The 22,977-nt window shown below is 37.9% G+C and overlaps 1 protein-coding gene across 1 annotated transcript in view; it reads left to right on the forward strand.

Annotated features, from left to right (window-relative positions):
• The window catches only part of DNAH3 (dynein axonemal heavy chain 3), a gene marked incomplete at both ends in the record, with an annotated part of 62,728 nt that extends 43,630 nt beyond the window's left edge, over positions 1-19,098 (forward strand). Inside the window, 16 exons of the mRNA XM_080619385.1 lie at positions 1,495-1,638; positions 2,273-2,939; positions 3,056-3,221; positions 3,573-3,789; positions 4,736-4,918; positions 5,795-5,993; positions 7,258-9,399; positions 10,302-10,527; positions 10,868-11,112; positions 12,552-12,668; positions 13,730-13,884; positions 14,658-14,825; positions 16,227-16,369; positions 16,928-17,132; positions 18,426-18,563; positions 18,745-19,098. Of these exons, the coding sequence (XP_080475511.1) occupies positions 1,495-1,638; positions 2,273-2,939; positions 3,056-3,221; positions 3,573-3,789; positions 4,736-4,918; positions 5,795-5,993; positions 7,258-9,399; positions 10,302-10,527; positions 10,868-11,112; positions 12,552-12,668; positions 13,730-13,884; positions 14,658-14,825; positions 16,227-16,369; positions 16,928-17,132; positions 18,426-18,563; positions 18,745-19,098 (5,469 nt within the window). The remainder of the gene's footprint in view (positions 1-1,494; positions 1,639-2,272; positions 2,940-3,055; positions 3,222-3,572; positions 3,790-4,735; positions 4,919-5,794; positions 5,994-7,257; positions 9,400-10,301; positions 10,528-10,867; positions 11,113-12,551; positions 12,669-13,729; positions 13,885-14,657; positions 14,826-16,226; positions 16,370-16,927; positions 17,133-18,425; positions 18,564-18,744) is intronic.
• Between the last annotated feature and the right edge of the window lie 3,879 nt (positions 19,099-22,977).

Here is a 22,977-nt window from a genome sequence, read left to right on the forward strand (position 1 = left end):
AGCAGTGGAAAAAGTAAATTATTTGCATAATATCTGCAAGTAAACATCTCAAAATACATGAACTGTGATTTCAGTACATTTACAAGGTTTTAAATCAGGACAGTTACCAAATACCTTGCTATGTATTTTGTCTGTCTCTGGAGGAGACAGGTGACATTTTTGTTAATATTCTTTGCATATATTACAGTTGGGCCCAGAGGTCCAAATCTCATCTGTTAAGGCCTGTACATCAAGACAGGCAGTCCCTTCTCTTGAACTTGCAAACTAAATATGCAAAAGAAACAACTGTGGTGGGAAAAGACTCAGTATCTCTCTTTTACAAATGAGCCCCGAATTTGCCTGTGTCATGGTTTAAGCCAAGACGGTACCTGAGAACCATGCAGCCACTTGCTCACTCTCCCCCTTTTCTCCCCCTGTCCAGGAGGATGGGAAGGAGAATCAAAAGAATGTAAACCCCATGGGTTGAGATAAGAATAGTCCAGGAACTAAAATACAATATAAACCTACTACTACAACTAATAACAATTATAATGGAAGTAACCAGGGTAGATAATATAAAACTAAAAAGGGAAGGGAAAAAAAACTCAATAAACACAAGTGATGCTCAATACAATTGCTCACCACTCACTGATACTCACCCTGAGCAAAGTGGTGATCTAGCCCTTCCGGGTGACTCCCCCCAGTTCATATACTGGGTATGACATGCTGTGGTATGGAATACCACTTTGGCTAGTTTGGGTCAGGTGTCCTGTCTCTGCTTCCTTCTGGCTTCCTGTGCCCCTCCTCACTGGCAGAGCCTGAGAGACTGAAAAGTCCTTGATTGGGGTAAGCATTACTGAGCAACAACTAAAACATCATTGTGTTATCAGCATTGTTCTCAGACTGAAGCCAAAACACAGCACTGCGCCAGCTACTAAGAAGGAGGAAAATAACTGTTACAGCTGTTACAGCTGTTATAACTGGACAGCTTGCTGTCACAAACAACAAACGAATACTGATACATATATTTGATTTTCATTCTACTTTTTTCATCAATTTTCATTAAAATGTGAGGATAAAGGAGTTTCGAAAGTTTCATTTCTGCTGAGGAAATGTTTTTGGTGCAGAAACAGAATAGCTACAGGCTATTCAGGGGAAATCTTAACCAGCAACAGTTTCAAGCAGAGTTTGGGTTAGAGCCCATAAGCCGTATCTTTGACAGACTTATTCCTCACTTTATGTTGGAAGGGTGGGGAGATTTGATACAGTAGAGAAAAATGCTTTGACATAAGAATCCCAGTTTATATTGGCAGGAAGGAAAAGATGGTAACTAGGTGAGGAATCCAGTTAAGTTAGCAGATGCTGGGCACTGTGCTGAATGGCTTAGAATTGAAAGATTCCCGCTGGGTTTAGTGCAAGATAGAGCAGGGTCCAGATGGACATTTTTACCCTTTTGGTTTTAAACAAATCCTGCCTGAGCTGTATTTACTGATTTTCTTGTATTTTCATTTTCAGGATGGAGATAAACTGATCAGACTTTGGATTCATGAGGTCTACCGAGTTTTCTATGATCGCTTAGTTGATGATGAGGACAGGAAAATATTCTTTCAAATGGTACAAGAGACAACAACAAACAGCTTCAAGCAGGACTTTAATAAGGTATTTATGGGTTATGTGCTGGGATGAAAATGAGACTGATGCATTTTCAGAAATGCTTAGACATTGAGATTACATTAGTATGGGACACATTTTGAATTATTTCAATCATTGCATTTAAAAAGTATGGATGGTCTTATCTTCAGTATGGGGTATTATCATATTCTCAGTCAAGTTAATATAAGTTACTTCATACCAGAATGATTCATAACTTCAAAAGGATTCTGTGTTGGTACAGAGGACTATCTGGAATAAAAGTCTAACACAGTGTTTATCTGTGATTTTGCTTAAGTTAATATTTGGATGAGCCGGTAGGAGTAGTGGCTTTTCTGAGAAGCCTTTTGGGAACTTGCCCTATATTTGACAGCAGAAATGTCTCTGTGAAGTGTGCGTATGTGGAAACTTGCATGTCAACCTACAGCATATTCCCCATTTAGGTGTTTTTTGTGTGTGGGTTGTGAAGAGTTATTTTTGTTTGGTTTTGGTTTCTTTTCCCCAAACTAAGGTAATAACAAGAATAGCTGGAAAACAGTGTTTCCCACAGTGATATTACTATGTAGATAAGAATTATTGTGACTTTAAGGAAAATAATTCTCTAATAGTTTGAATTATCTGTTGATTCTTGTCTTTTCCCTAGGTACTGAGTCATCTCTCACCCACTGAAAACGTCTCTGATGATAATATTCGCAGCCTGTTCTTTGGAGACTATTCAGACCCGGACACTGATGTGAAAGTGTATGATGAAATCACAGACTTAGAGCAACTGACAACCGTGATGGAATACTACCTCGAGAAATACAACAATATCAGCAAAGCACCTATGTCCTTAGTTATGTTCAAGTTTGCTATTGAGCATATCTCAAGGATATGCAGAGTATTGAAGCAGGATAATGGACATCTGTTGTTGGTGGGCATTGGCGGGAGTGGTCGACAAAGTGCTGCCAAGCTGGCCACCTTCATGAATTCCTTTGAACTCTTTCAAATTGAAATTACGAAGTCCTACGGAGTCAGTGAGTGGAAAGATGATGTTAAACGAGTGATGCTGAAAGCAGGTGTTGGTAACACGAATGTGTCCTTTTTGTTCTCTGATAATCAGATAAAGGATGAAGCCTTTGTAGAAGATATCAATATGCTTTTAAATGCCGGTGATGTGCCTAATATCTTTGCAGCAGATGAGAAAGCTGAAATTGTTGAGAAAATGCAAGCTGCAGCAAGGATGGAGAACAGGAAAATTGAAACCACTCCCCTTGCTATGTACAATTTCTTTATTGAAAGGGTGAAGAAAAATTTGCATATTGTCTTAGGTCTGTATACAGTGAGTTATTTCTCAGAGTGGTTTTTTTATTAGGCTTAGGTTTTTCTGCTTCCTAACTGCAAACAAACTTCAGTAACAATCATGTGGGGTGTTTTTTTTTTCTAGCCATGAGTCCTGTTGGAGATGCATTTCGGAATCGATTACGAATGTTCCCATCACTGATAAACTGCTGCACCATCGATTGGTTCCAAACCTGGCCTACGGATGCTTTGGAAATGGTTGCTAACAAGTTTTTAGAGGATGTTGAACTGGAAGATCATATTAGAAAAGAGTATGAGTTTATCTGTCAAGAAACATACAAAGCAAATGTTTATTTCCCTTCTCCTTTCACCCCTAACATAGTTGATCAGGAAGCTGTCATTAGAAATGAACAAAGCCAATTCTGGGATTTCAGTGCAAGTCAAAGAGACATAGATAAATGTATTTGATATTTCTGAAAATATCAAATTTCACTCTTGAAAATGAGTGTAAAATATTTCTTATAATGGGTAAAAAACTTCTAAAAAATCTAAATTCTGCCTTCACTAGCACTAATATAATTTGATAAGTTTAGCATAATTTCCTCATAATTAACATGAAGACAGATTGTATTTTTATAGTAATGTGGAAAAACTTTCCCTAGGGTTGTGTCAATGTGCAAATATTTCCAAGAAAGTGTGAGAGAGCTCTCCATCAGCTATTATGCTACACTGCAAAGACACAACTATGTGACACCAGCTTCATACCTAGAACTGATCCTTACCTTTAAGACTCTGCTGAATAGCAAAAGGCGAGAAGTTGACATGATGAGAACTCGTTATCTTATAGGACTTGAAAAACTTGACTTTGCAGCTTTACAAGTAAGTTTCAGATGAAAACACCAAATGTGTGCCATGTGCATACTTTAGTATGGGGGTCTGTATAAGCTGGTTAAAACATAAAAATAAACTGTCAAATTCCCTCTTCACCATAGTCATGATGCTTTTGATCATTTTCTATAGAAAGCCAGTAGGAAAAATTAGATTACTGCTTAGTAATTTAAAAAAGAATATGGTATTTAAGTTTGGATTATAGCACTTAATAGAAAGCTAAATGAAATTGATGTCACTCATTAAATGTCAAAGGAATAAACCTTACAAATTTTATTATTTTCTTGAAACTTTATATCGGGAATCCATGACTCGGCATCCTGGTACCCTTTCAAAATAGAGGGGAAGTTAAAGAATGTTGTAAGACAATAACAAACATTAATTCCTGAGTAGATTCCTAGCAGGAAATTGATTGAGTTCCAGGTAAATAACCTCTTTATTGAACCCATGCGATCCAGGGATTGATCTTTCCAAGATGCAAAGGGGCTTCCAGATACCTGCTAGATGAAGGACATCCAGTTTACAGCTGTTATTGTCATTAATTCTCTGTTTCCCCCCAAGTTTCTTTTGGCATATCCAAACAGTTTTCCGCCTGTACAATAAAGGATTATTTGAGGTTTCATAAACTGAAACTGTGATGAAAAAAATACAATTAATAATTTTATTTCTCATTATTGAAATCAAGTGGATCATAAAAAAGCAAGAGTATTGCATGGATGATAAAAAAAAAAGAATCCTTTAAAAATATCTATTCTGTTAAATGAAATAGCTCTTAGTAAAAATAGGCTAGAGAACTATTTTAATAATTACTTAAAGCAAATGTCCCTTTTTAGATCGTATTAATGTAGTGTCTTCTAATCTTTCTAGGACATCAAGATGTGAAATTCATGCAATGTTTACACAGATTTTTTTCTTGTTTTCCTGTTCTGTTCATCAGGTTACAGAGATGCAGAAAGAGCTGACTGCCCTTCAGCCTGAACTGATTAAAACTTCTGAAGAAACAGACAAAATGATGGTCCGTATTGAAAAGGAAACAATTGAAGTAGATGCAAAGAAGGAACTAGTGTCAGCAGATGAAAAAGAGGCTAATGAAGCAGCAGCTGCTGCTAAAGCTATTAAGGTAGTGTACAAGGGTTCAAGCCTGGTTCCAAGTCTTTTCAAGTAGGTGAGAGTTGTGACGATGTGTTAATGGAATGATCCAAGCTCTTAAAGTAACAAAGTTACAAGAGATTCTGAATGACATGATCTTCATATAAACAAGGTAAATTTTGGCTGTTTGGACTATGGCTATATCTCACAGTACTGCATAGCTTCCCTTTCTAGTTCACATTCCAAAAGCTGTAGTTCTTATTTCTGTACTAACACAATCTCCTTCTCAACAGATTGAGCAATGAGATTAAACTGTTTCCAGGTGCAAAGACAATTCATTTAGAGTTAGCTGAGATAATTTGGCATAGTGCTGCATGGAACCCATTTAGGCATAACCTAAGAGATATTGCCATAGCCATTTGCCTGTAGCACAAAATTTCCTGTGGGAAGCTGCAGGATTCTTCAATATTTTTTGTAACTCGTAGGAAATGTCAGTAATAGATAAGCTAGATAATTACTGACATCTGAGTGCATGGTTAAGAATTTAAGCTACACAGTATACGTATATTTACCTGATCAGCACAGATCTAACTAAGAACAACTGTATCTAACTTGTATTTTAATTTTCCATCTCAGAGCAGAGAGACTTTGATCTTGAAAGCTTGTCTGGCTTTTTCAGCTATCATTTCAGCTTAAGGAAGTAACTAATTTCTCTACAAACCTTCTTTCTTTAAACTGTGCAGACAAATCTTGTTTTCTCTCCAAGAAACACAGTGTTGTGAACAGTCTTTTTATTAGGTACTTAGAAGCAGAAAAGGTTCTCTGAGGCTGTGCTGTAGTGGGTTAATCAGTTTGCAAATCTGGTATTGTACAAAGGCCTACAGGCTTCTGCCCTATGTCTTAACAGGATGAATGTGAAGGAGACCTTGCTGAGGCCATGCCAGCTTTGGAGGCAGCACTTTCAGCTCTTGATACTCTGAATCCTTCAGACATCTCTCTTGTAAAATCCATGCAGAATCCACCTGGTCCTGTTAAGCTTGTAATGGAGAGTATCTGTGTCATGAAGGGAGCTAAACCAGAGAGAAAGCCTGATCCAAATGGCAGTGGTAATTATGCCATATTTGTTATCTCTCTTCTGGGAATGCTTGGGGTACTGCTGTGTTGTACTAGTGAAGTGTTTCTGATTTGAATGCAGCCATGTGCACTAAAAGTGCATTTTGCTAGCAGTGACTTAAAACTGCACTGAATAGCTAAGAACTGCTTTTGCCATTGTTAAAATACTGCCCTTGTTTGACACTTGCACAAGCTTTATAAATACAGTCCCAGTCACTAGCACAAAGTCATCTCTTTGACTTGCTTTGACCTAATCTTGAGATTTGCAGTGTCTTGAGGAACACTGGGAACTGGAGGTGTGCTGGGCACCGTTCACCTGTATTTTCCCCTCTAATTCCTGCTACCAAACTTCATGAGTTATGCTAGGAAGCAGAATTCTAGCTATACCCTTGACATAGCCAACTACTCCAACAAGCTCTTTCTGTGTGATTTATGTTGTTATCATAGAATCATAGAATAGTTAGTGTTGGAAAGGACCTTAAGATCATCTAGTTCCAACCCCCCTGCCATGGGCAGGGACACCCCACACTAAACCATGTCACCCAAGGCTCTGTCCGACCTGGCCTTGAACACTGCCAGGGATGGAGCATTCACAACTTCCCTGGGCAACCCATTCCAGTGCTTCACCACCCTTACAGTAAAGAATTTCTTCCTTATATCCAATCTAAACTTCCCCTGTTTGTTTTAACTTGTTATGCATTTTCCTATCACTACAGTCCCTAATGAATAGTCCATCCCCAAATTATCATTGGATTGCACAGGATTTGCAAGGTAGGAGAGGAAAGAGACCTTTTTCTTTCACTTCCCTTCTACTTTAGGCCCCAACAGTTTATCACTTTATAACTGAAAATAAGAACTCTATAAATGTCTTTCATCCAAAATTGTCTTATCTAGATTAGGAAGGAATGTTTTCACATAGTTGCTGGTTTATCTAATAAACTGTGCTAAGAAAGACTTTATCGTAAGGTGTTTCCCTTATTTTGGTTGGTTGATTTAGAATTAATATGTAATTAATAAATATGACATAGGTTAGTGATGCTGAAGTTTCTGTCTGAAATTCTTTAGGTAATGGTTTTCGAAAACTAGTTAACAGTGGTTAACTGGTGGTTATAGTAAAACTCCACTGCAAAATCTTTGATGTTAATTGGTTGTATTGTGTTTAAGTTGTTTTGGGTTGTTTTTTTTTTTTTTTTGTTTTCTTTTTTCAGTTTGGATATGTATGTTTTAAGCCTGATTTTATTACTATTTGCAATACAGGTAAAATGGTAGAAGACTACTGGGGGCCATCTAGAAAACTTCTTAGCGATCTAAAATTCCTGGAGAGCTTAAAGGCATATGACAAAGATAATATTCCTCCTGCTATAATGAAGAAAATTAGAGAGAAGTTTATTGATCATCCAGATTTTCAGCCAGCTGTCATAAAAAATGTCTCATCTGCCTGTGAAGGACTATGCAAATGGGTACGAGCCATGGAGGTATACGACCGTGTTGCAAAAGTGGTTGCCCCAAAGCGCGAACGTTTGAAGGCTGCAGAAGAATTACTGGAGGTTCAAATGCAGAAGCTACAAATAAAACAAGCAGAACTTAAGGAGGTAGTTAATCACCTCCAAGCTTTGAAAGATGAGCTTGACAACATGATTGAACGGAAGAAAGTATTAGAAGATAATATTGAACACTGCTCACAAAAGATTGTGAGAGCTGAAAAGCTGATTAGTGGTCTTGGTGGAGAGAAAGAAAGGTGGACAGAAGCTGCACGATTATTAGGAATTCGGTACATAGACCTTACAGGAGATGTGTTGTTATCATCAGCAACTGTGGCTTATTTGGGAGCCTTTACTGTTGATTACCGCCTAAAGTGTCAGCAGCAGTGGCAGGTCCTATGTAATGAAAAGAACATACCGGGCTCCAGTGATTTTAGCTTAAGTAATACGTTAGGGGATCCAGTCAAAATCCGTGCATGGCAGATTGATGGATTACCAGTTGATTCTTTTTCCACTGACAATGGCATCATTGTTTCTAACTCAAGAAGGTGGGCTTTAATGATAGATCCTCAAAGGCAAGCTAATAAGTGGGTAAAAAACATGGAGAAAACTAACAGGCTGTCAGTTATCAAATTATCTGACACACATTATGTGAGGGTATTAGAAAATGCTATTCAGCTTGGAACACCAGTCTTGCTAGAAAATGTTGGTGAAGAACTAGATGCTTTCTTAGAACCCATTTTATTAAAGCTAATATTTAAACAACAAGGAGTAGAATACATTAAATTAGGGGAAAATATAATTGAATATTCAAAAGATTTCAGGTTTTACATTACAACCTGCTTAAGAAATCCTCATTATCTTCCTGAAGTGGCTGTGAAAGTTTGTCTAATCAACTTTGTGATTACACCTTTGGGTCTTCAGGATCAACTTCTTGGAATTTTAACTGCAGAGGAAAAACCTGAGCTAGAAGAAAAGAAAAATAAACTGATTATAGAAAGTGCAGCCAACAAGAAACAGCTAAAGGAAATAGAAGATAAAATCCTGGAGATCCTTTCCACTTCAGAAGGAAATATCTTAGAAAATGAAACGGCAATTACTGTTTTATCTTCATCCAAAGTTTTATCTGAAGAAATCTCTGAAAAGCAAAAAATTTCCTCTATAACTGAGATGCAAATAGATACTACTCGAATGGGGTATAAACCAGTTGCTGTTCATTCAGCTGTTATATTCTTCTGCATCTCTGATCTGGCAAACATTGAACCTATGTACCAATATTCGTTAATTTGGTTCATTAATGTGTATGTTCAGTCTATTGCGAAAAGCAAAAAGAGTGAGGATCTAGAAGTGAGGATTAAAAATATAATTGAGCATTTCACAGTAAGCATCTATAATAATGTGTGTCGTTCGCTGTTTGAAAAGGATAAGCTGTTATTCTCCTTGCTTCTGACAATAGGTATTATGAAGGGAAAAGACCAAATAGATGATGAGGTTTGGCATTTCCTACTGACAGGAGGTGTTGCTCTTGATAATCCTCACCCCAATCCAGCTCCAGATTGGCTATCTGAGAAATCATGGGCTGAGCTTGTACGTGCATCTAGTCTGACAAACCTGCACGGACTAATGGAGCATGTAAGAGATAATTCCTCAAAGTGGAAACTAATCTATGACTCTGCAAGACCCCATGAAGAAGCCTTCCCAGATGCTTGGAGCACACTGATGGGGTTAGATCACTTGGTTATTCTCAGATGTTTGAGACCAGACAAAATTATTCCAGCAGTGCAGGAGTTCATTGTGGAAAATCTGGGAAGAACATTTATTGAACCACCTACTTTTGATCTTGGAAAAAGTTACAGTGATTCAAATTGCTGTGCCCCTTTGATTTTTGTATTATCACCAGGTGCTGATCCTATGGCAGGTGAGATTGTTATTTTTTTTTTTCATCTGATTAAATGTCTCTGAGTGTGACTAAACTGTTAATAGTGTATTTTGATCTTTAAAGTGTCGTTAAAATACAATACAGCAATGATGGAATGTCAAACACTTGCATCTGCCCTTACATAAACAGTGATAGTAAATTTGCTAGAGGGTGGAATGAATGTAGTGGTGGTTAAATGTTTAGGTCTCAGAGCAGCAATTTAGGGATCTAACAGCTTGTAATATCCAGACCAGTTTATAATTTATGCTTTCAATTCTTTCAGTGGGTGTTTGGGACTTGCTCCAGTCTTTGTTGCAGCCCCTCCTCCAGAAAGCTTCTTCCCTCTCAGTCACTAATTAAAGGGTGTATGTGACCACACTTAAAACCACATCTGTTAAATGTCCTTTAGCGTATAACCACCCAGATTATTTTTAAACCTGGTTTTCTGCCAAGAGAATTGTCATGTGGAGCCATACCGTAAGGATGTATTTCCAGGAGGTACTGGTTTTGATGGCAAAGCTGAAGCATTATTATTGAGCAGATCTAAAGATCCAGTTTACAGCTCAACCCCCATGAGGAACTGTACCCACACAGCAGAGAGGAGAGGCTGAAACTGAGCACTCAGGACTAAAGGAGAGGACAGGCATTTAACTTCGGTAGTTTTTGGTTTTCTCTTTCATTAGTATTACTTTATGCATCTAAATTTTAGCATATGCCTCAGAAACACAGTGACTGATACTATTTGATACTATTCGATACTATTCTCTGTTACAAGGTGGATTTTTATCAATTTAATAAAATGTTTGTTGACTTTTGCCCTTTTAATAACATTTTACATTACAGAAATGATGATGTAACATAGACTTTGTCTTTGTTTGAATATGTGAAACTTACCATCATAGGTTTGCTAAAATTTGCTGATGATGTTGGCATGGGAGGCACAAGCATTCAAACCATTTCGCTTGGACAGGGCCAGGGCCCAATAGCAGCAAAAATGATTTCTCAGGCTATTACTGATGGAACCTGGGTAGTGTTGCAAAACTGCCATCTTGCAACTAGCTGGATGCCTGCTTTGGAAAAAATTTGTGAGGAAGTTATAGTGCCTGAGAATACCAATGATAAGTTCAGGTAGGGGTTTTAATATTTTCCTCTTTTAATCAAGTATTGCTTATTTGCTGAAGACACTAGCAAAAAGAAATTAAACTTATTTTGTGTGAACAATTAAATATAACATTCATGTCATTTATGTGCAATGATAAAATAAACATACCTAATTAGGATGACATCTTCTTTACCTGTCCAATATAATCTGCCTTATGCCTTCATTTTAGAACAAATTTATACGTTGTTATTATAGTTAAGCAAGTAACCAGCCTTAGTCTTCTGCAGATCAATATTGAAGATTTGTCAACATTGATGTTTTTGTTGTTTTCTTTTTTTTTAATGTGCTTTTTAAAATTCTTTTCAGGTTATGGTTAACCAGTTATCCATCAGAAAAGTTTCCTGTTAGTATCCTCCAGAACGGCATCAAAATGACGAATGAGCCTCCAAAAGGAGTGAGGGTGAACCTTCTTCGATCATACCTTAATGACCCCGTCTCTGACCCTGTGTTCTTTAACGGTTGCCAAAAGCCAGAAATGTGGCAAAAACTGCTGTTTGGCCTTTGCTTTTTTCATGCTGTTGTGCAGGAAAGGAGAAACTTTGGCCCACTGGGTAAGTTTATAATATTTTGCAGGTTGTTTCAAAAAGATAAGTAGTTTTGAAGTGCGTTATTGGAGCCTCTCTGTAAAAAGGCAGTACTGTTGTTAGCAACATTTCCAGAGTGCAATCTGTATTGAACAGGACATAATAATATTTAAAAGCTGTTATTTGTAAGGATTCTTATTCAGGCAAAACTACTCTTAAAGTTACTAAAAGTATTACCCTGAGGGAGGACTAGAAAGTACCACTTTTCCAAGTAAATAACAAGTAACACAGTAGCTACATTAAATTGTAGCTTGATATGTTATATTAATTTATTACTGTAGTTCTTGCTAAACATCAAATCCAGTGCTGTTTTAAATTTTTGCCATTAAAGATTTGTCTTCCTCAATTCTGCTTTTGTTACTTACGTGTATACTTTAACAAAGCTAGTGCATATGTTTACTTGGCATGAAACAAATGTATATAGCTAGAGTGTACTGTTTGTAAGACAACAGTGAAAAGATATGCATAAGAATCAGTGCCTCAGCTTTTTCTGAAATCTTGAGATATTTTGAAAGCTATGTAGAATTTCTACATAAATGTAGAAAGGTATGGAGTTGTAAATTCAGGTTTTATAACTATAGAAAGCGTACACTCTCCACTGGTGTACATTATGAGGTTCTCAGCCTTCCATTCTGACTGATTTTGTCTTAACCGGTTACAGTTCTGAAGTGTTATATTTTGACTGGAAGCCACTGTCCTTACTTTAATAGGCAGCTATTTAAATAAACACTAGTCTGCCACTATGAAGATATTTATTGCTTTAAAGTAAAAATATAATTTTTGTGAGTGATAAAGAGGTGATTTTCTAAAGAAACATCTAAGTTTTAATGTGACCAGCTGTCTGAGAGAAGGATAATTGCAGCAATAGCCCTATTTTTCAGTTTGCACTAAGGTTATAGGTTTTTCTGAAGGATTCTCTTATGTGGATCATGCTCATGTGTGGTTGGTTTTTTGTTTGGGTTTTTTTTTTTTTTGTGCTGTTACTCTGAATGTCGCATACAAAAACATTAATAGATGGGTAAACTGAAAATTAAATCAATCAATGAACTAGAATTCCTGTTCTCATCGTCTCCAGATAGCAACAGATTAGGTGAAAGCACTGAGCAGGTCTGTGTTCTACTTAAGGTAAAATCTATTTTTTCAGAAGTATGTGGTGCCAGAATGCCTGTGGTTATGTTTTAATTATATAGAGTGGAGGTAATAGTGCCTCAGGATACAATATTGTTATGGAATCATATTCTCCCTTGTGCAATAAATAGCCCAGTAAATTCCGAAGCTACTTCTAGGTGCTGTCTAGCAGTTGTTTTCTTCAGCTCTGTAGTAACAGTATAGTTACCATACCATCATTTCCTGAGCATGGTTGTCAGTACAGTGCACCATTGCCGCATCTTTTCTGAATTAAACAGGTTGGAATATTCCATATGAGTTCAATGAATCTGACCTCAGAATTAGTATGCGACAGATCCAGATGTTTCTGAACGAATATGAAGAAGTCCCATTTGAAGCTCTGACATATCTTACAGGTACAGGCATTACACTCTCTAATACATGTTGACTTTGCTAGACAAAGTCTAGTGGAGTGATAAACTGATGAGCTCTTGACAAACAGATTGAATTCCATTCAGGTTTACTTTCTTAGCCTTGCACATACAGAGAAGTGGGAACTCAAATGCTCAGAGGCCCCTGCTTGGCTCATATGTGGCTGGAACAGTGACTGATGTTCCAGCAAACCTGCTGGTCATTGTTTCATATATGTAAAATAAAAATATCAATGGCCTCTGTTCCACCTTAACTGGTCAATATGATCCTGACACAGTGAGCACTGGCAGGTCACCAGAGGATGTGATAATACTCATCAGTTTAAAGCTGGAGGTGTTGACCTCTGTAAATAACTTGGTTGCTGTGGCTATTCACTTCTATTTTTTTAGAAAGATAGCTGCTTCTTGGCACCTCCTTTGTCAACATTATAAAGATTATTCCTGATTTTTTGCTAATATTATGATTAGCTTTATGAAAAAGAATTTCAGGAGTCAGAATTAAAGCAATACCTGTGAGCTTTCAGTTGCTTTCTGTACTTTATATCAAGTGTAAACCTCCCCTCATTGCTTGCCCATTCATTGCTTAAATCTCTCCAAACTCTTGTGTACAGGGGTATTATATGTTTGTGATCCTTTGTTTTCTACTTTATACGTACATAATCAGGTTAAGCTTGCATGAAAGGAACAAGACAAGGATCAGCTATATAGTGCTGTTCAGATTTTGACAGCTCTAAAAATTTTTATGAGAATTTCAAGGAAAAGAATTGTCATTAAAACATGACATTAGTTACTGTGGCATGTGTAGCAGTTTCTCAGACCAGCTGATAGTGTTCCTTAAGCCTTTCATCATCAAGACACACAAATTTGGCCCAATGGTGTTAAAGAGACTAATTTCCATTTAATCAATGGAAGCATAGGACCTAAAATCCTTGAAGATCCAGAGCTTCGGAACTTCAGCTTACTGGAGCTGTCCATTATTATGAAACAATTTTTATTTGTTCATTAACTTTGAATTTTTCATCCTGGTTTTCTTTGTCTTTTCTCAGGGGAATGTAACTATGGAGGTAGAGTAACAGATGATAAAGACAGGCGTCTTCTCCTGTCCCTTCTTTCCATAGTCTACTGCAAGGATATAGAGCAGGACAAGTATATGCTTACAGCTGGAGATAACTACTACATACCACCACATGGTCCATATGAGGTGAGAAGATAACAGTTATGAATTCTTTTTGAATTATTGGGAAAAAATCTTATCTACACTGTACTTTGATATGCCAAATACAACAAATAGAAAATAAAAAGCATAAGATCACAAAGCAATGCCAGATTATATCTTATGTATGAAATACAAATCTGGTACTTAATATCTAACACACACCAATGGAGATGTAGTGATCATCCAAAATCCTGATGTTTGTTGATATGAAAAGCCACTGCTGTGCAGGTTTCCAGTACAGTTCTAGAAAGCCCATAGGAATCAGGCTTCAGGAATTTACAGGGTACTTCTGCACCCTCTTGCAACGACTTTTGCCTTGAAAGCAGTGATCAGGATGAGGAGGTGGAATTGCATGAATGGTGAAATTGCTGACTCAATTTTCATCCCTTTTTCCCCTTCTAACAACTGCACATACAGAGATAACATACATGTAGCCTGCAGTTGTTAGAGTGATGCATACAGCATCCTACTCTCTTCCGTGACTCCTACTTCTGGTGTATTTATAATGTATATTCCTTTCTTTTGCTTTCTCTTGCTACTTACATGAGAGTGGTAAGAACACCTCCTCTGTGAATTTTTGAAGCATTCAAAACTTTAATATTTTTCTCTGTGGACTGAGTAAGTCAATTCCTGGTTGTGTTTAACTGGGTACTAATGTGTTTGATTGCAAATGGGAAGGTTCTGTCCAAATTGGGTTTACTGATCATTTCTGAATATAGCACTGCATGATTTCTGGTATCTGAGTGTCTCTTTTACAGTCTTACATTGAATACATACGAAATTTACCAATTATAACACACCCTGAAGTGTTTGGACTTCATGAAAATGCTGACATCACCAAGGATAACCAGGAGACTAACCAGCTTTTCCATGGAGTGCTCCTGACTTTGCCAAGAGAAGCAGGGGGAAGTGGAAAGTCCTCTCAGGTAACTGGGGAAAAAGATCAATTTACAAGCTCGAAAGATGCCGTTTTCTCTCTTTCCCTAAGTCTTAGGGTAATCCAGCACCTCTCATCACATGGCTGTGGCACTGGGAGTAGATGTGAATGTCCCTGTAGATAGATTTGGCATAGAAGAACCTCTAAAGATTGAATACCCTAATGACTTTGAATTCAATAGGCTAATAACATACAACCCCACCTAGCTTAGTAGAACACACAGTCTGAATAAGAACGTTCCTTTCATATTTCACTTTTTAAAATAACAATGAAGTGCTTTACTTCAGTCATGGATTGTAGTTAGACCACAGTTAACAATCAGAGCTGATAAAGCACCTCGAATCACATCCGTCTTTAGGCAATTTTGAAAGTATGACATTTAATTCCAGTCTACAACTTCCAGTGGTGGAGGTTCATGCACTGGCCTGACTTCATCCAGCAGTGGTTGTATGACCACCCCTGCCATTATCACTAGAGGACAGACTCCAGAGTGACAGGAAGTTACATCAACTCATTCAGCCATCAGGCAGTCAATGTACACCCATTAGAGGCAAAAGTTGTCTTCCTGGTGAAGTCTGTGCTATAATGGTACTTCCAGTCTGTTATTACTCACTGAATGTTTGGTTTTTGAGATGTGATTTTTTTGCTTCCCTTGCCTGCTTCAGTTTCTGCAGTCTCAAACATATAACTGTGTTTGTGACTTGTGTGGCACAAAGGGGACAGTTTGGCAGAATGAAGTCACTTGGACACAGACCTCACTGTCACCTACCCCTCCATGGGACCTGGTTGTGAAGATGTTGGGAATTTCTTCATCCCATCCTTGTAGCTCAGGTTACTCAGGCCAAATCCATGCCCATTTGAGATAAATGACCCTTCAAGCCCCTCAGATTTGACAGTGTATATTTTATACACAAGGGGAGTGTTGAAAAGTGGAACTGACAATAGACAATCCCTCATTTGCAGGGTTATCTAGTGATCTTATTCTCTGATGCTATAAGTAAAGCTTCTTTCCTGGCTGGGGTCTTCCTATCATTTCTCCCATGCTTCATGCTTTGTCTTCTCCTTCATTGTAGCAGTAGTAGGATTGTGTTTGTCTGTTCTGCTGCCTATTTCCATAGAAGTTGATGAAAACATTTTTGCAAATTAAATAGAAATTACTAACAAATTTAAAATTCTTGAAAAGGGAAAAGGAGCAAGAAGGTACCTGCAGAGACAGACAGGAAGTTGCACAGAGTAAGAGCATGTCAGCATTATTTCTTTAGAAAAATGGACTAAAATACGTATTTTATTGTAAGAAAAAATATAAAATCTGTAGTGTTTTGTGAAATTTATTGAATAAAGATGAGTGACAAAAAGGAAATTCCTTATCACTGCAAACTTGTGCTTTCAGGAAACTATTGAAGAGTTGGCACAGGACATCCTATCCATGTTACCAAGTGACTTTGATATGGAAGTGGTTATGAAGGTGTACCCAGTACTTTATGAAGAGTCGATGAATACAGTTCTTAGGCAAGAACTAATTCGATTTAACAGGTATGGCTCAGTGTTTTGTGTAGCACTACTAATACTGAAATATGCTTGTGTTTACCAGTGCTTAAGCAGTTATAAGCCTTTTACAATACATTGTTCTTAACAAAGATTCTTCTTCGGATGAACCTTTAAAAAAGACTTGAAAGCTGCAGCTAACTTCCTTAATATAGAAATAGTACTTATATGCTTGGAGTATGAACTTAAATCACATTTGAGTTGTCGTGTTGAGGTAGGACAGCGTACTTTATTCTTTTTAAATCATACCCAGGCCCCAGTATTCACAGCACACTGTATTAATCAGAGTTACAATCTTTAAAGCTCTTGTCACTTCATTTCTCTTGTCTAGAATGAGAATTTTCGCTGTCTTTCATTTCTCTGTATGTGGTTTTTTATTTGTTTGCTTTTCTAAGTAGGAGTTTTGATAACTACAGGTGAGATAAGGATTTTCTGACAGGACATTTACCAGCTTTGATCAACCCTTCATTCAAGTTGGACTCAGAGGCCTTTAGCCAGATAATAAGAAATAAATAATGAAATGACATTTCTTTGTTTTATCTGAAGGCTTACTGAAGTTATTCGGAGCAGTCTCATTAATTTACGCAAAGCCATTAAAGGCCAAGTGTTGATGTCATCTGAACTTGAAGACGTTTTCAACAGCATGCTAATGGGGAAAGTACCGTCAATGTGGGCTGCCAAATCCTATCCATCACTGAAGCCACTGGGAAGTTATGTGTCCGATCTCCTCTGTCGCTTGGTCTTCTTCCAGGTACGCAAAACTGAGACTGACATGTCTAAGGAGTTGGTATTTGAAAGCTGAAATGTGTATCAGTACTGTCCTCACTCAACAGTAGCCTTATAGCTCCAGATTGTTAACTGTTTGTACAGATTTATGACCCAATATACACTGCATTAACAGCATTGGAATTAGCTGGGCAATTGCTCAGCAGGGTGAATTGGGAGTATAATCCTTTGGTGCTAATCCAGAGCTGCATATGGTAGTTTCCATGTTTCTGTTTCTAGAAGATGCATTTTAGTTTGCATTGATGTCTTAATGACTTCCCTGCTCAAAGGGTGCTGAACCAGGTGTGAAAGTGCTTTAGAAATGGTGCGTAACGGGCACTATTAAATTTTATATGTGTGACTGTAAATCTCTTTCAAGTTTAATAGAAAGCAACACTGCTTCCACACACTTTTAAAGAAGCTAGTTTATTCTTTACTCACTCTTCCATCGCCCTTTCCCTTGTATTCTTAGAGCTCTCTTTAAATTACTTAAAATTTTAGACATACCTTAAATAGCTAGGGTACTGAGATGCAGTGGAACCCAACTGTCCTGATTTTGGTTAAACCATGACACTCATGTAAGTCAGGGGAGGAGAAAGCTAGAAAGAAGTGTCTTAAAGATTTGTGTAAGCAGCAGAGTTTCCTGTTTGCTGAGTTGAGTACCATATGGGCTTCTTTTGACTCCAAATGGCTTAGAGTAGTGTGGGGACATTGTGTCCTTACCTTTTTTTTGTGATACCCAACGAAGATCCTGGCCCAAGATCTCCTTGTCTGTCATCTTTTTACTGGATTGACTTCCTCTACTAGGATTTGATGTGCTGGCTGTAGTGCCCTCACAGTGATCGGTAAAGATACTATGTAAGAAAATGTGGCCTTTTTTCATGTTAGGAGATTGGTGTTTACAAGACTGTAAAAGAGAGTATAAGTGTTCCAAATTAAAGAAGTTTTCCTTTTTATTTTTTCTGGCTAGAATCTAGACTTACCAAAATATGCTTATTCTACTTTCTGAAATTTCTTTCTCAGTAGCACCGAGTTGTGGTTGTTTAAAAATGAGTGATTATTTTTCTCTTCATCATAAATGAGTGACTTCTGTGATTTGCCATCTCTGAAATATACAGAACTAACAGTAATATGCAGAGGGTTCATCAAAGTTTAGATCTCACTGTGCTGTTTCAGTATATCTGAAACAGCATCCTGAAAGACATCCTTTTTCTGGTGAATCGGCACAGTGAAGCTACAAATGTATGTTTTCTTGTTTGCTTTTTCTCTGCATATTCAGGATTGGGTCATCAATGGGCCGCCCATAGTGTTTTGGCTCTCAGGATTCTACTTCACTCAGTCTTTTTTGACCGGTGTCTTACAAAACTATGCCAGAAAATACACAATCCCAATTGACCATATTGGATTTGAATTTGAGGTAAGAAAATGCAGCAGAATTTTGTCTTTCTTGAAGAGCTTGGAACATGTTCTGGGGCAGTAAGGAATAGAGTTTGCAAATGAAAAGCAGTTTTATTTAAAGGAGCAATTTCAGACTATCACATATAGGTTTTAATATACTCCAGATAAAAATAAAGCAAGCAATGGTTTAATCATTCTAGGTGATGCAACAGGAGCACACAATGGAGAAAATGCCAGAAGATGGGGCTTATGTGAGAGGCCTTTTTTTGGAAGGTGCACGATGGGATAGAGAATCCTTGGTAATTGGAGAATCACTTCCAAAAATCCTTTATGATTCTTTGCCCGTAATTTGGCTGAAACCTGGAGATAGTTCCAAATTTTGTCATATGAACATCTATTCATGCCCTGTATACAAGACAAGTGAGAGAAAAGGTGTCTTATCCACTACTGGCCACTCAACCAACTATGTTCTCTCAATTGAACTCCCATCAGACAAGCCCCAGAAACACTGGATAAATCGAGGTGTGGCAGCACTATGCCAGCTAGATGACTGAGAATATGTATGTCAAACACTCATGTTTTGTTATTAAAAGATATACTTTACTCACAAATGTCTGCATTTATTTATTTTTATGTATCAGGATTTCCTGCTGACTTCAAAGCAGCTCCCAAGTTCCTTTGGTTTTTAGCCATTATCAGCCACTGAACCAAGAGTCAGTGAAAATAGAACACTTGCAAACAGAAACTTATTTCAAAGGCCTGGGCTCTATCTTGCAATGGATCAGAATGAACAGAACTCCCATCAAACTGTGTGCCACCCACATCATTACAAATCTTGTGAAATTGAAATACTAACATTTAGCTACTATCACAGGGCTGCTTTTTTTGTTTGTTCATGAAATCTGGCCCAAGGAATTATGCTGCTGATTTTAATGGGAATCTAATCCATAACTCTTGCAAATAAGACTCTGTAGATTTGCCTACCACCTCCCTGTCCCAGGAGTATGTAGGGCAAAGAGAGAGATGATGAGAATAGTTTGTTGCCAACAAATAAACCCAATCCTTAGCTAGAATGAACTGCCAGGGCTGTATTATTGATGGCTTGGTTTTGCGAACGAAGATTTGGGAAGGGCATTACCCACACTCACTACAAGCACGATGACTAAGGGCAAGTGAAATAGGCAAAACTGACTGGAGAAAAGCTGCATAGGCAATCAGGAAGATTCCGCACGAGACTGTCATCTCCTGGATCAAGCTCGAGCAACCAAAGGCCTGAACCACCCGCAGGCAAGGTTGGACCTGCAGCTTCCAGTGCACCTTGTCACCTGCTGTTTCGACCCTCGCCTGTCGCTACAGGGCTTTGCAAGTGTGAGTAAACCCTTCCAGCCTGCGCAATGGATTTTTTAGGTGAGGCACAGCGTGCGCAGAACTGGCCCCACCCTTTACACCTGAGGTTTATCTGCCACGGCCTAGATAGCCAGGGCTGTATTATAAAATTGTAATAACTGACACTCTGTGAAAATGTGCCTCAGAATCCTAGAATGATAGAATAGTTTGGGTAGGAAAGGACCTTAAGATCATCTAGTTCCAATCCCCCTGCCACGGGCAGGGATGCCTCACCCTAGACCATGTCGCCCAAGGCTGTGTCCAACCTGGCCTTGAACACTGTCAGGAATGGAGCATTTACCACTACTTTGGGCAACCTGTTCCAGTGCCTCACCACCCTCACAATTCCATGGAAAACCTCTAGACAGCACGTGCATTGGGAAGCTGTCATTTCTCAGAGCAGTATTCCTGTCTCATAGTTTTTTAACTTTTTATTTCACTATTATTTACCCACATATCCCAGATGCCTGATAAATGGAGCTGTGTCCTTCTTCCTGTAGTTTCATTTTACTTCCTTATCTTGCCTTCTTTCATATTGCACTAATAACCAGCTGAAATTTTGTACCTGTTTAAGCCCTTTCATCAGAGAAGCTCAAAGTAGCTTGCAAACATTAATTAAAAATAAAATGGCCTGAACATCTTCAAAGAGCTGTGCAGTCATTAGCTAATCCCCACAGCATGCCAAGGAGGCACTAAAGATGCATCATTACATTTGTGTATACACAGTACAAGAGAAGCACAAAGATCAAGGCAAACATTTTAAAAAACCCCATTGCATAAACATCCACTAATTTAGCGCCTTGGTTCATTGGGTTTTTTATTCACTGCCCAAATTGGAGCATTTTAATAACTTGCTTGAGGCCTCGTAAAGTCAGAGGTGCAGCTGTAATTCAGCAATTCCCAATATCCTGCTACAGTCATTAAGTGATGGTGCTACGACTCATTCAAACATGTAGGGATTTCTGTGTTGTGTGGTGCTTAGCTGTAATAGGTGAAAACAGCGTTAAGTATTGTTTTATTAAACCCCAGGTTGTTTTATACAGGTATTCATAAAACAGTAACTTTTAAGAACAGTAACATACAGGTAAGCCAGAAGTGTTACAGCGATGTTGTACAGTGCTGCTCTGCACAAAGAGAAGCATAGATCATTAGTACAGTTTCTTCCTGTACCATATTTGGTGCCTCACTAACAGTACAGTATACAGGCACTTGGAGCATCATTATTTTTATGTGGTGACTAGGGCAAAAACGTCGGGCCTTAATGGATATTTGTTTCAGTAAAGGGGACAGAGATATGCAAGTGTTTCAGCTTACTGATAGAGAAACTACTCTTTAACAATTTAGACCAAAAGATACTTGGCACCTATAGCAGAAATAAACTTGCTTATGAATGTTACAGCACAGTCATCCAAACTGACAACAATTTTTGAGAAGAGAATTATGTTTCAAAAGATCTAGAAATAAATTAATTAAAATTGGTCCTTTAAAACCCCTGTATTCTCTTAGGCTTCGTAACACAGACACTTTGTATTTGTAACCTGATTAAAAGTAACTGAAATGTACTATATATTTAAAAAAACACATGGTGGTAGTTACCATATTTTTGAATGGCTGCATCTAATTGTTGTTATCACAGCAACAATTCAGATCACTAATTAGGTCACAGTGGCATCAGAGGTAAAAAACTAGTCATGAGCCTCCTCTTGCCAGGTGCTTTACATGCAGGCCAGAGAGGCTAGACCTGTCTCTTAGATCCTTCCCTATGGACTGTTCAGTCACTGATCTCTGAAGGATCTCTCTTTTTAGATTTGAGCTCATGCGTGCCAGTGACTGGTGACAGCTTACCTGTGGCTGCTGAGGCACTGCTGAAAGGGAAGCTGGGGCAACAGTGGAGTAATCATTCTTAAAACAGTAACATTAAGAGAAGATGGCATTTGGGGATTGAGTTTCTTGATCCTTCTTCAGAAAATACTAGTCTTACAAGCACAGTCCTCTAAATTAAGCCCTTTTAAGTTAAAAGACAGATTCAGTAGTAAATGCTACCTAAATTACATTTTATGGAGATAAATAACTTTTAAACTATTGGAAAATACCGTAGGATAGCTTGTCATGTGGGTTGCTTGTTAACACCTTTCTGTGAACAAACACTAATTGATAGTTTATTAAATAACACAGTTCTGTGAATATATAGTGGCTTTGCTGCTATATTGTGTGCGGTGTCCTTGTTACTGTGTTGATTTTCTAAATGCTTCTGTGTTAATGTTAGGTTTGAGATGAAGGCATCTCTCAGAATGAAATTAAAGATGTATTTCAAGCTTTTGTACGTGTGACCAACAGATCTAGACAAGAGTGAAGTCTGTATCTGTCTTCATGCATCTCTTGTTTGCCCTTTCATCAGGGATCAGGCACGGCTGAGTTGCTTTAGTTGATGGTCACTGAAGTATGTGATTTCCTGGGCTGCCCTTACTGTTAGAGAAAAAGTAATGGAATTTACTGTTGAGGGATATCTGTCTTGGAGGTATTTTTCTATGGTTCTTTAAAATGAGCTTCCTGACCTCATTTCCTGAGCACTGTCCAGACGTTCCTGAAGAATGATAAACTGGCTAAACATTAGCATTCACAAGATTTCTTGGCTGAGATGCATTAAGAAATAAAATAAAAAAACAACTCAGCTGTTACACTTGATAAAAATGTGGAAAATCTTTGGGGAAATAAAGTACCTTGTAATAATATTAGAATTCTTGTCTTTACAGGTTCAGCATTTCAATTTCTTAATTAGAAATTCTCGTTAAACAAACCACAAAAAACATCTGCAATTACAGCAAATCATAGATTTACAGCCTTGCTAATAACTCAAAACAGATGGAAAAATCGCAGTATACAGACATTACAGAGCAAGAGATGTTTCTTCCTTAGAGCAGAGACAGATTTTCAGCTAGAGATGCTATAAGACAGATAGGGTTAGTACATTTCCTTTCTTTTATCTCATCTGTACAAAAATCCATTTCAGGAACAGAAAGTACTATCTCTGTTGATTTTAGCACCAT

The sequence above is a fragment of the Psittacula echo genome (assembly GCF_963264785.1).
Source record: "Psittacula echo genome assembly, chromosome: 5".
NCBI lineage: Eukaryota > Metazoa > Chordata > Aves > Psittaciformes > Psittacidae > Psittacula > Psittacula echo.